The sequence below is a fragment of the Thunnus thynnus genome, chromosome 24, assembly GCF_963924715.1.
Source record: "Thunnus thynnus chromosome 24, fThuThy2.1, whole genome shotgun sequence".
NCBI lineage: Eukaryota > Metazoa > Chordata > Actinopteri > Scombriformes > Scombridae > Thunnus > Thunnus thynnus.
The window spans coordinates 10,741,542-10,754,834 of record NC_089540.1 but is presented as its reverse complement, the minus strand read 5'-3'; the positions used below and the strand labels follow the sequence as shown (position 1 = coordinate 10,754,834).

General features: G+C 40.7%; 1 protein-coding gene across 2 annotated transcripts in view; it reads left to right on the top strand.

Moving 5' to 3' along the window:
• The window catches only part of LOC137176881 (neuronal membrane glycoprotein M6-b-like), a 42,518-nt gene extending 30,033 nt beyond the window's left edge, over nucleotides 1–12,485 (top strand). For both annotated transcript variants that reach the window (XM_067582893.1, XM_067582892.1), the window contains exons 2-7: nucleotides 3,508–3,694; nucleotides 5,165–5,324; nucleotides 5,851–6,019; nucleotides 8,217–8,290; nucleotides 8,391–8,456; nucleotides 9,656–12,485. In XM_067582893.1, the coding sequence (XP_067438994.1) occupies nucleotides 3,508–3,694; nucleotides 5,165–5,324; nucleotides 5,851–6,019; nucleotides 8,217–8,290; nucleotides 8,391–8,456; nucleotides 9,656–9,808 (809 nt within the window). In that variant the 3' untranslated portion in view covers nucleotides 9,809–12,485. The remainder of the gene's footprint in view (nucleotides 1–3,507; nucleotides 3,695–5,164; nucleotides 5,325–5,850; nucleotides 6,020–8,216; nucleotides 8,291–8,390; nucleotides 8,457–9,655) is intronic.
• The last annotated feature ends 808 nt before the right edge of the window (nucleotides 12,486–13,293 follow it).

Genomic DNA, 13,293 nt, shown 5'->3' with positions numbered 1-13,293 from the left:
TCTACCACTATCTACCTTGAAATGAGTCGCAGTCAAAGTCAAGATAATGCCACTTGAAAAAGCAGGATTATCACATGTAGCAGGCAGGTTTTATTCTCTTCTCTAGATATAAAAAAAAGACTGTAAGACTAACATACAAAATTACCTGTTGAGACTGACCTTTTATAGCAGGATGGAGCTTTTAAACAGCCTCCTGGTCATCATTGTATCGACCAGTGACTCCATTGCAGCCCCCCCTTCACCCCCCGAGGCCTGGCCTGTTTCTCGGCTCAGGATTTTAGAGCCATCCAGCCTTATCAGCTCCACCTCTCCATCAGCCCGCTTCCTTCATTAACATTAATAGGATTTAGATCTATTATGCAACGAGCCTCCGCTCCGTTACGCAACGCAGGGTCTTCATCAGCTGCACACTTTGGAGGGCAGCCGTTGCATCTTAGATTTATGACTTTGGGTTTTCATTCACTCAGACATGGACTGTAGGAATTTCTGATGTGTGCTGGCACGTGACCCCACATTGAGGTCAGGAACGATGGAGGGAACAGAACAAAACATTTCTCATTAGAGTGAAACTTTACATGATAGATTAGGACATTTTGTATTCAGACTGATTTAGAGTTTTGAGACTGGACGCCATGCAGACAAGCTTTTGAGATATACTTTTTATGTAGATAATAAAATCTGGTGACTACAGTTTAGGGTTCAAACATTTTAAAGCTGCTAAAATAATCTTAATTTGTGGAAACAAATTCTTAAATTACTAAACTTCAATAATATCTTTTATCTTGTTCTTATATTTTATGAAATAGTGTAAAACTGACTAATTCAGCAGACAATAATCTATTTTTTCATGTGAGCCAGTGAGTCTGTACTTAGGCAAAGTTGTGCGTTTAGCTAAACAAGCTCACAACATAGACTGTGTAAAAAGAGCCATGCCTCTTTTTATATCATCAAATAAGATGATGAGATGAACACTTGAATGTATATCAGCATGAGGAGAACTACCTACAATGACAGACAACCGTGTACTTTGATTTTTAGTTTGACCCACATCCCATCCGCTGACATGGAGGGGTTAATGGGTTTATGACCTGTACTGCAACCAGCCACCAGGGGGCGATGAGATATTTTGGCTTCACTTCTGGGGCACTATCATGGCATCCATATGGCTCAAATGACGATGCTAACATGTTGATGTTTAGCAGGTACAATGTCTCTGAGTTTAGCGTGTTAGCATGCAAATTTAACACAGCACTAAACACAAAGTAAAGCTGAGACACGGGTCAGAATGTCATTCATTTTTGCGGGTATTTGGTCATAAATCAAAGTATTAGACAAATTAAAATTTTGATGTGATGATGGCATTAGATGAAAATTGAGGTCACTATTCATCCTCTGAGGACAATGGATGTCTTTACAAAATTTCATGGCAATCTATCCAAAGCCATGCATGGCTAAATATGCAATATCATATGAATTTGTAGCCTTCAGATTAGGAGTAAAAAGGTTAAAACCTCAGCTTTTCAGGAAACAAACAGTTCACAAGGTCTGTACTTCAACCGACAGGACAAACGATCCATTAAATGAAGATAAAACATGAAAATCACCACATTTAGGTTTAGTAAGCTAACATTTTTTCTCCCAGCAGTGATACTATCGATTATTCTTCTTCCCCTTAGGGAGGGCAGAAATCAATCTGCTCTTTTAAACTCATCAATAACGACTTTCCACACAGGCTTGTAACACTACCTGGCCTGAACGGTCGATTAAAAAAACAGAGGAGTGGAAGTGCTGAAGGTTTTTACTTCGATATAAAATAAAATGATGCTCTTCTTGTGGTTTAGTGAGAATTTATGATGTGTCCAGCAAACAAAGCTTGGGAAAGCCAGATGTAGTGTGTGTGTGTGTATGTGTGTGTATGTGCGTGTGTGGTTTAATTGCTTTATGTGGAAGGATATCACCTCATGTCATCAGCTGTCAGAGTCCATTGACTGAGTTTGATGTTGATAAAATCTGTCAGAGGGTCTTAACTCATGCTTGTGTGGATGTTAGAGTGAATCTCATGTTCTCACAGGATCACCTGTCATATACACTATATATCATAAAGCACCATAACTGGCCCTAAGTGTGTGTTATTCTCTCATTCATGGTTTCACTATAGGAGCCGAGGCTGTCAGAGCAGATAATTTCATGTCTGCAGAGCTGCACCTACAGGTTTTGAAATATATGTGTTGCGGTCAATCATGTTTTCAAGCCTTTACAAATAGAAATGTTTAGATTCAACAAACTTCTGAACATGAAATAATAATGCTTCAGAGTAGCCAATTGGAGCAGGTTGTCATGGAAACAGCAAAGTGGCACACACAAGACAGTTCATTTTGTCTTTTTTTTTTTTTTTTTTCTTCTCGGAGTAACTTCCTGCTTTGCTGGAGGAGCTATTTTTAACGGGGCGTTATATAAGATGCGACTCTTGTGCTCAATACAATGTGTTATTTTCCCTCCTCTTCATTACTCTTTATCCTCTTGACTTTGATGGGAGCAGGATGCGCTGCGATTCCCGTACCTGTATCCCGAGCTCATAACTCACTCGACAAGCTTCACGCGCTGCCGCGGTTAATGGAAAACAAATGTACTAATTCGTCATCATCATCATCATTCTGTAGAAACTGCTTGAGCATAAGGGATAATTTTAGATCATTGATCATCATTCTGGGGGTGTGAAATAGGAGAAAATGCTGAAGAAAGATGGAAAAGAATATATGTCAGGCGCTTAATGTCGCATTTGTCAGTTTATAATTGCACTGAAACCCAGAATAAATTAAGCATAGAGTCAGTCTTATTCCCATTCACCTGCAAGAGTAACACCATCTCAGTATTTTAGAGGTGCGACTCGTCTAGTGCCACTTAAATGTGACTTTTCCGATGCCCTAGAAAATGTCATTCATTTTGAAATCATTTATTTAGGATGAAATCATGAGTTATTCATGCAATCTGGTCATGAGAAAGAAAAAAAAAAAACTTTTGAAATGTTTCTTTAAAGACAAAAGGGAGCCGTGTAGGATGCGAGTGTGTACTGTAGCGCAGCTTACATGTAATATTCATCACTCCCAGCTGAGCTCAAAGTGAACGCGCACTAACTGTGAAAGCTGCTATGATTAGCCGCTCGACATGCCTGACAGGGAGAAATGTTGTTCTTCCCTTGTAGGCTGTGAAGTGAGTGTGGCAGTGGTGCTCTCGCAGCAAGTATGCTTGATTCACACTCACAGTATGAATGTGAACGATGCAAGAGTAATCAGACAGCAGTGGACAAAAGGTTGTCGAGTGTTGCAGTGAGTGTCATCACCAGAGCTGATCGAGCCACTTCATGAAGTTGCAGCAGTGTGCTTTATTTGACGCTCGTTTCTTCCTTAAAAGCGTTTTTTTTTTTTTGCTCAAGTTTCCTGCAGCTAAATGCAACAGGAGAGCCTTTTATCTGTGAATTAACCCCGCTCTTTCCGTCTCCCCCTGCAGGATGCTTCGAGTGCTGCATCAAGTGTCTGGGTGGGGTGCCCTACGCCTCCCTGGTGGCTACTATCCTCTGCTTCTCAGGCGTGGCTCTGTTCTGCGGTTGCGGCCATGTGGCGTTGACCGGCACCCTGACTATGCTAGAGAACCACTTCTCCAAGGTCACCACTGACCACGCCACCCTCACCATGGTGTAAGTCCTAATCTTGACAACAGCTGTGACTGAAATCAGCCAAAATCTTGCGCTCCACTATGGGCAAACTTCTAGAAAAGATGAATCATTGTTGAACTTTTGGCACCAATATTGGTTTACTGACATACTGAAACAACAGTATGACCAGAATATGCTGGTGGTACCCCTTTAGTTATTAATCAGCCAGCCTCCCACAATATCTGCAGTGACTCAGAATACCCTAAAACAGGATTCAGGCAGGATTTCCTACATTGCAGATCAAAGGAACCAATCATTTAAAGATAGTTATACTCAGAGTCTACTTCCTTGGGTTCTCCAGCTAATTCCGATCTCCACTGAAGAGTAGCAACCCGTTGAGTTGAAAAGCTGAATCTTACTGTTTAGCCAACTTTCCATCAGGAGAAAAATACAGCAGTTCCTCATCTGCCGATGAAAGCTTGGTCTCAGTTTGTTATCCAGTGAGAGATTGATGACCAGAAAGAGTAACGGAATAGCTGGATTGGTCACGTTAGCTTATAGCTTGGCTAACAGACTGGCCCGCTAACCCCTCTTCTGCTTTCATGCACACTGCTTCCTCTTGCCTCTGAGCTATTGTAGTCTGCGATGCCAGCCTGCTGCCGCAGGGCATTGAGTCCTCAGGAGCTGCAGTCTGCTGAGCGCTGCTCTAACCTTTGGTAGAACTGAGGTGGGCAAGTTGTTCATAATGTTCAGAAGTTCGATTGGGCTGTACCCTCTTGGCCTAGTTGAGCTGGTCATGTTATCTGCACACGTACTCACATTAAAAGAGTCCCTAACACTCTTTACACCATAACCGGGAGCCAGAGGAGCCGCTGCACTGCTGTGCGCCACCATGAATATATTTGCACATTCATAGACTGTGGAATATTTAATGAGGGAGAAGGAGTAGATGTTATTTTAAAAGGTACACTATGCAGGATTTGTCAGTTGATGTTTGTAAACACACAGCATTTAAAATTGGCCCCAACTAGCGAGAGAGACAGTGAGAGAGCAGTGGTGGTCGAGCTAGCTAGAGAGTGAATGAAAAGAGCAAGTGTCGCTGGCGGGAACAAAGCCATGAATCAGATAAATAAAATGTTATTTCCTGATTGTTTCATGGCGGTTATGTAGCCTGGTCGCTACAAGTCCCGACCTCACACCCTGCACACTGTTATTTGCTGGGGGCTGCACACCCACTGCCCAAAGATTGATGCCCAGAAGCGTCCTGAACACAGCAAAATATTAAGAAAAGAGGCAGAGGGCAGAGTCCCTGCAGATAAATACACCGCCACACACTGCTAGTGGAAAATCCTGTATAGTATACCTTTAAGGATTTTAAAATGGTAATTATACAGTACTTTTTTGCGGGAAAAACTATATCAGACACGCATTATTGTTCCAAGCAGAGTATCTTTGTACGTCTTAATACATGTCTCAGTCATCGTCCTCTCTTTTCTGCATGTATGTGTTCAGGATCCAGATCTTTCAGTACATCATCTATGGCATCGCCTCTTTCTTCTTCGTCTACGCCATCATCCTGCTGGCTGAGGGCTTTTACACCACCAGCGCCATCAAGAAGGAGCTGCAGAGCGACTTCAAGACCACCGTCTGTGGACGCTGCATCACCGCCTTCGTACGTAAACACACTCGCACACAAACAGCTGCTGCAAATCATCACACCCACTGACCCAGTTACGCTCCCAGATTAAAGCCTCTAAATGAGATTTAATTACTTTGATGTGTATTTTATAGAGTTTCTGCTTAAATTAGTGTTTACAGGCTGAAAACAATCATTCATTAAGCTTTACAGGCCAGGACATTAAGGGTCATCATAAACGTGTTGCAGAGCCACATTCACAACACTTCAGTGCTCACACACCTCTATACATTTATGGACACATATAAGGAAGACAGATATACGCTCACACACACACAAACACTCCCACTTGAGCCCTTGAGGGCAACTCTGGCACAGTTTGTCCTTTCTAGCCTGATTACTCTAATTGCTGCAGATGTCCAGTAACATTAGCTTAAACATGGACTCTGTGTGTCTATCTGTGTGGTGGGTGGTGATCTTTAAGGAATAATATTAACCTACTTCTTTGGAAATGCAGCTCACAAAATTAAAAAAAAAATCTCTCCTTTCTCGTGTTCTCCAGTTCATGTTCTTGACCTACATCCTTGCCCTGGCCTTCCTCGCCATCTTCGGCTTTACGGCGATCCCAGTTTTCCTCTTTTTCAACATGTGGAATACCTGTGCTGCCATGAGGTCTCCTGATTCCAACATCACCTCGCCTGATTCCATCTGTGTGGACGTTAGGCAGTACGGTAAGTGACATACACACACACGTTGGAGCTACCAAAGGGTCTCTCTGTCTCTTATACAAATCATTTCTACCCATATGTATGATCTTTGGGTGTAATTGAAACATAAAATGTGAGAGATAAGCATCAGAAGCAGAAATTTCATTATATCTCAACACAAAGTCATGTGTTCTTTGAAATCCAGAGCTGTTTTTGAAACAATCATGCAGTATTACAGGGTGTATTTTCCCCATAGTGCCTGTAAATGTTTAGAAAACTTGATTTTATTCTAATAAATACCATAAAACATTGCTACAGTAAGATTGGCAGCCTCCTAACAGTGTGTATCAGCTCATTCTCGATTCATCAAGGCCAGCCTGTCCTTTACATTTTTGCTCCTGCTCTGTTTCTGCACACCTGACCTCATTAAGGATGACATTGTGGTTTAATTGTATCAGGTGTGCAGGAGCAGAATTTGTGACGGGCGGGGCTTGGCAACTGGGTTAAAAAAACAGTTTTACAGTACAAATTAATAAGTAATGTTACTTTTTGTGGCTCAGTATCCTACATGTGCAGCTTCAACGGCATGTCAGCTCACATGAAGATCAGTTTTTCACTGCTCTTATCTTTTTTTACCTTCAAAATCAGGCCGCAGCTTCATGCTTGAACGCGGGTTTATGGGAAATGTGATGTTTCTTTTACTAAGACGTACAATATGTTGCATTTAAACTGGACTGAATAAAGCCTTTTTAATACACTGCAGAGTACTTTAAACCTCATTGGTCAGTTTACATTGTCGAGTTCTCAACACTTGGGGAGTATAAGGAATATTTACACACTGGATTTAATAATTAAATCTCCAAAAACCTTATTAGGCTGAAAAAAGGGGAACGATTTGACACCAAAGGGTCTTCATGAGGCACAAAATGTATTAGATCCTGTTGGCGTCATGGTCAAGTGATTAAAAAAAATTGCAAATTACAATTTGATCCTTCAGATACATTATTAAATAATCAAAATAACACAAATAACACCTAAAAATAAACAAACAGGCCCTGCACAATATAACCAGCAACAACACTTGAAAGTTAACACCAGAGCATCAGCTGAATACAAAAACACAACAAATTTATGCTAATGAAGCTAACTGCAAAAACATGGTCACAGGTGAAATCTGTTTGTTCAAATAAATAAGCACAAACACGGAGTGTAAAATGAAATAAACTCCTATCCCTGTGCAACACTGTTGCATATCCCGTGCGAATTTTTGATTCACAGGCGAAATAGACAAGATCAAGTCACACATTGTGCAACATGTCTTCAAAGTTTAAGAGAAATTCCCTTGATCAAGGTGTCTGCGCTCAAACATGTCCGCCAGCCTCGACGATGAAGGCTTTTAAGTTTCCACATAAAAGAATCTCCTGGTGCCTCTGACACTGCTTTTACACATTTAGTTTAAATGTGGGGCAAAGCGAGATAAAGAAAAAAAAAAAAACAGTTTCAAAAACCCTTCACTCTTTTTCTCTGTCCCTCATAAGCAACATCACATATTCATCTCCAGCTGCTGTCACAGCGAAAGGTCAAAAAATGCATTTAGATTATTGAGATCCTGATTGGATCTCTTCGAAAATCCACCTTTATGCAGTATTACAGCACAGTAACACTCTCTTGTGATTGCATATCTAGTTATCTGTTTGATGGCCTAATGTACAGTATGTGACCCACATTTGAAGGACAGCTGGCCCGCTTACAAAGTAGGATGAGGATCACATATGCTTCATTGGCAGTCGCACTATACTACTCTGTATGAAATATTAACCCCAATTACTGGCAGCCCTCAAATTATTATCAGCCGTTCAGGAGACGTAGTTGGTTGATAACTTTCTTGTGTTTTGCAAGGCGTCATATCTTATTTATGATGATAATAAGAATAATAAGTAAAATAAGAATGTATAAAGAGGCTAAAACAAGCAGATACACTGAGTTAAATTAAGTCTCAGCCTTTACTATTCAGTCTGTAAATATGTTTTAACAGTAAAGAAATGAATCCAAATAATGACCCATATATTTCCCCCAGAGGCAGCCCCTTTTTCCTTTAATCTTTATCCAAGCCTAATTCATAATGCCTTTAATCATACAGTCTCAGGGGAGGAAAAAGCTTCTTGTCTGAGATGAGAGAGCGACCTCAGTCCGGTGACGTTTCATCTCTCTGATCCTGCAGGTATTATTCCCTGGAACGCCACTCCAGGGAAAGCTTGCGGAGCCACACTGGGAGACATCTGTAACACCAGCGAGGTGAGAGGATGCTGACCTGGACCTCTTTTTTATCCTTTTTTTTTCTTTTTTTTTTTTATCTCTCATGTCCTTTCACTAACAATCTCTTTTTCATTCACAGTTCTACCTGTCCTACCATCTCTACATTGTCGCGTTAGCCGGCGCCGGAGCCACTGTCATCGCATTGGTAAGCGTCTCATGATCCCACTGATAATGTGGCCTCTCAAAATATGCACGTTGCCATGGCGTGCTTATCTGTTGCCATAGCAACTCCGCCTCTCATGTTTGGCAGTATGTCATCCTATGGGTTGAAATTCTAGCCTGCAGCCTGCCTCTGTTGTGTGTCTGTGCGTACAGAGGGTCAGTGTTGTTGTTGTTTTGTTTTTTTTCCTCAGCTGCAGAGGCGGATTTTTTTTGTTTTGTGTTTAGGGAAATGGAGATACTGAAAAATGCAATAAGCTTGGGTCACCTGAAAGCCTTCCGTAATGTGTTTTTCAGGAGGTAGAAGGATAAACAGAATAGTAAACAGACAAGGAATAAGCCACTGAGTGTAGGAAAATCTGTATGAAATGAACATTTCCTGCACTGGTTCAGCAAATTGGAGATTTTGTCATTCATTGTAATAGTTTTGTACCATCAAACATGTTTCCTGTAATGTTCTCTCATGATGTTCGCAGATGTCAGTGCATTTAAAAACCATTTATTTAAATTTGGGCATTTCGGAACTCGACCCAGGTTTACCAGGTGATTTCACTGACGACTGCTAATTAGTGAAATCACCTGTGATCTTGCTCTGTGACGAAAAAACCTCCACGTTTCACGTTACGTCCTAATTCCCTCCATTACTTGCAGGTTTTAAACATGTAGTGCTCAAAAAAATTTTGTATATATACTAAAAAAAATGTGTTTTTTGTACTCTTTTGTCCCACAAAGCAAAGCATGAAGGACGTGGTGGAGTTACTCACAGCTGAAAGACATTAAAATAAAATGTTTATAGTGGCAGTATTTCTTTCTCTTTGTGGAGTTTAAGTGGTAGCTCATGTTTCTACTAAAATTTTATAGCTATTTTTGTTCACCACCATTGAAAATTGAATTCATTTTTTCCACTTGTGGGCAGCTCCTCCATTTCCTTTTTACAAATCATCGTGATAAAACAGTGGTTTTCTAACGTTTGCCATTTTTCGAATGAACACACTACAGATTCAAAACCTGCTTAGAATGAATATGTATCATGAAACTGAAGCACAGAAGTTTGATTGGAAAAATGACAATAAGTACTGTCGACAGTAATATGTCATATAGAAATTGGACACAGCTTCAGTCCCTTGTTGCACATTTTGTTTCTCGTCCCAAAAGTAGTCAAAAAAAACTTGTGTTTCTCTCCAGATTCACTATCTGATGATTTTGGCGGCCAACTGGGCCTACCTGAAGAGCGCCGTCTCCACGCACGAGTACCAGGACATCAAGACCAAGGACGACCAGGATCTGGAGGCTGAGGCGCGCTCCAAGGAGGGCCAGAACTCCTCCACCTACTCATAAGGACAAGCGAACCTCTCCCGCCACCACTCATCTCCCCTCCACACCTTAACCCCCACCCCAAAACACCCAGTGCCCACCCTTCCCTCCGTTAAAACAAACCACCTCGGTCATGTTTGATAAGTCCCCCCCCAACCTCCTGATTCTCCATCCTCTTCCCTTCCACGATGTCTATTAGAAACGTGGGAGCGTACTCACACCAGAAGGGAAGAGAATCGAGGATCAGGAGTGACGGCAGGCCCAGACGGAGGCAGATGCTTCAGAACAGGGAGGGCTCGCCCTGCCCCGGGGGTCGAGCTCAGGTACGGTACATCGGTTCAGAAGCGTCTCCTCCCCCCGTCCGTGCTTTTGGGCGGCGGCTCGTGAAAGTGGCCCCGGCTGTGATGGCCTCGCGCCCTGAGCCAACACAGCCTCTCGACCACACAGCTCCTCACAGCCTAAAAAAAAACATTCACTGTCTGCTTCAGCCACAGGGAAGCCAGGCAGCGACCAACTTCCTCTGTTTTTTTTTGGTGTTTTATATGCATATATATATGAATATGAATATATTGTGCGAATGTGTATGAATGTTGTTGTTTTTTTTAATACTCTCTGAAAAGTATGCCAGGTACTATAACGATCTTTCTTCTTCTTATGTTTTAGGGTTTTTTTTCTCATTTACTTTCCTCTCCATCTTTAACTTTTTATTGCTAATGCTCAATACGTTGTTGCACTATTTAAAAAACAAAAAAAATGAGGGACAGTTAAAATCCCTTAAAAAACACAAAGCACCCCGCCCCCCTCCCACCCCCCACACTCACAGAAATACCTAGAAGACTCAAATCATGTAGTATCTCAAGGATTATTGTGCATTACCATGAAGTTTATTTATCTACCAAGGTTAACACAGTTAATTTAAGACCAGAGGTGTAGCAAACGTAGGAATTGTACAACATTTTGGAAAACACGCTTATTTGCTTCCTTGCCGAGAGTTAGATGAGAAGATCGATGCCACTCTTTCAATCTTCTCATCTAACTCTCGGCAAGAAAGCGAGTTCCCAAAATGTCAATCTATTAATTTTAAGATCTTTACAGTTTTTTTTTGCTACACCCGTCACCAGCGGCAGCATGACAAATCTGTCCTGGTCTTTTCAACATAAAAGACACACACACACCTCAGGTATCAAACCAAGTCTGACTTTATCCAGTTGTGTTCCTTTCCAAAACTTCACCATCTAAAGCACTTAACCTTTTTTTTTTTTTTTTTTACACTGTATTTGGTGATCCATCAGATTCTGTGACCTACCCTGATATTCTTACCCTAAACATCTCACTCCTCATGCCTAAACCTAACTAACACCGCAGGTCACAGAATCTGATGGGTCACCGAATACGCTGTGTCACCTGATTGGTACGCTGTCCTGCGTGGATTATACAGTAAATACCTGTTCTCTCATTTTCTTAAAATTCCTCCTTTCGCGACTGAAGTTCACCTGTAAATAGTCGAATCACCCCTAAAAGATCTCAATTTACACCATCTCCCAGACGGGGAGAACACAATCAGTGTTTTGACATGCTATTCTAATTTTTTTTTTTTTTTTTTTCCACAAATATATGTAAATGTTCCCTTTGAGATATGTGTTTAGCACTCAAATACTAGTTCTGCATTTGATATAATAATTGTAATGTAACATCTTCAATGATATGTCGTGAGAGGGATACAGTGCAGTCATGATATGATATGATGGATTGAGGTGCTTGTGATGTATACATTTTAAAATGTGAAAAAAAAAAATAATATGGAAATTGATTTTTAATGTTTTATCAGTTTTGGGCAGCTGAGTTCTTCTTGTGATTCAGTAATAATGATTTTATGGATCTTGTTTGTGCTTATTTTTTCGCTGGCCGGCCAAATGAGTGACTCGTCAACACGCGAGTTGAGGAAAATGTCACTTTTTTTTTTTTGTTGTTGTTGTTGTTTTTTTTTTCCTTTTCTTTTTAACGTCATGCCTCTCATATGAGCCACAGAGACTGTTTTGGATGTTTACACTCTAAATAAAACAAGTCAGGAATTTTCATACGTTAATTTTATAATCAGATATTGTTTCATAATCATGAACTATATTCTATACCGATCATCACTGGTTAGTTAACCCTCAAAAAAACACTGAAGAAGACAAATTTTTTGAACTTTAATGAGATGAAGCATGTCAGTATTGTCCATGTGTGCAGCTGTCTATTCTGTATAAAAAAGGACTATATTGCCATGTGTGTTATGTTTGATAAATATACGTGCTTTGCCGCCAGGTTGATGTAAAGGCAAACTTCAATTTCCTATAAGACGATGCGTGTCAGGGTGTTGTCGTTTCCTTGTTATTTGCATGAAGGAGACATGACTGTGTCTTTGCAGTTTTTCAGGTGATGTGTAGTCAATTGTACTGACAACTATGGTAGGCGGTGTTTGCCCCCCTTCTCCTCTCCTCCTCCTCCTCCTCCTCCTCCTCCTCCTCCACACTCCCCCCGCCCCACCTTCTCACCCACTCTTTTCTAAAGAAAAACTCCACTGTACTTTGATGGCATTGTAGTCCCTGTAGGTGTTTCATTATGTTTTTTTTTTAAGTTGGAAATAGTTCTATGACTCCTATATAGTGATGATTTTTGTAACCTTCTCTAGTAAAACCGATATTTTTTATTATCGTGACACCGTTGTCTCCCGCCTCGTTCTTGAGTTTGAGTCTCTGAAGTGCTTTTTTTTTTTCCTTTTTATGGAAGCAAACTTAGTAAAAATCAAAAAGGAAAATGCAAAAAGGTATCACTTGTTACACAACTGCTTAGCACATGCATAAATCATTTACAGTCAGCAAAAAAATCAAAGGTAATTGTATTGATTTTACTGCTGCATGACATTGACAAAGTTCTATCTAATAAATTAAATAAATTTGAAATCCCAACATGTTTCTAATGTTAGTCTCATGCAGTCATAAAGTCTTTGTTGCAACAGGTGTCAACAATATGGACCAGATCTTTTTAAAGACAAATATGTCAGCTTACTTCCAGGCGAAGAAGGAATTGGTTTTCCAAACAGCCATTGAGAAGTTCATCATCATCAGTTACATTTAATGGAAAAATCTGAAATATTACAGCTGCATCAGTACTGAATGAACTGCTGTGGTGAAGTTTTAACCCCCCAGAGTCCACCCACACAGGTGTTCTCACTTACATTATCTGATTAGACCTCTTCACAGAGCTGTGTGTAGGCATGTACAAGCACCATTATGTCTGCATAATACACGAATAGGCCTATTTTTTTTATACAGCAGACACTCCTGACTTGTCATTGTGAGAAAAGCACAGGTGTTACTAATAACACTGAGTGTCCCAGTAAGTCATGAGTGTGACAGTGAGCCAGCATGCACAATACTAGGAGCCTGAAACTGAAGCAGCCATTAATTTTATTATTTACACCTGTGGTTTTCATACTGTGACCTGTCAAAATGTCTTCCATGAAA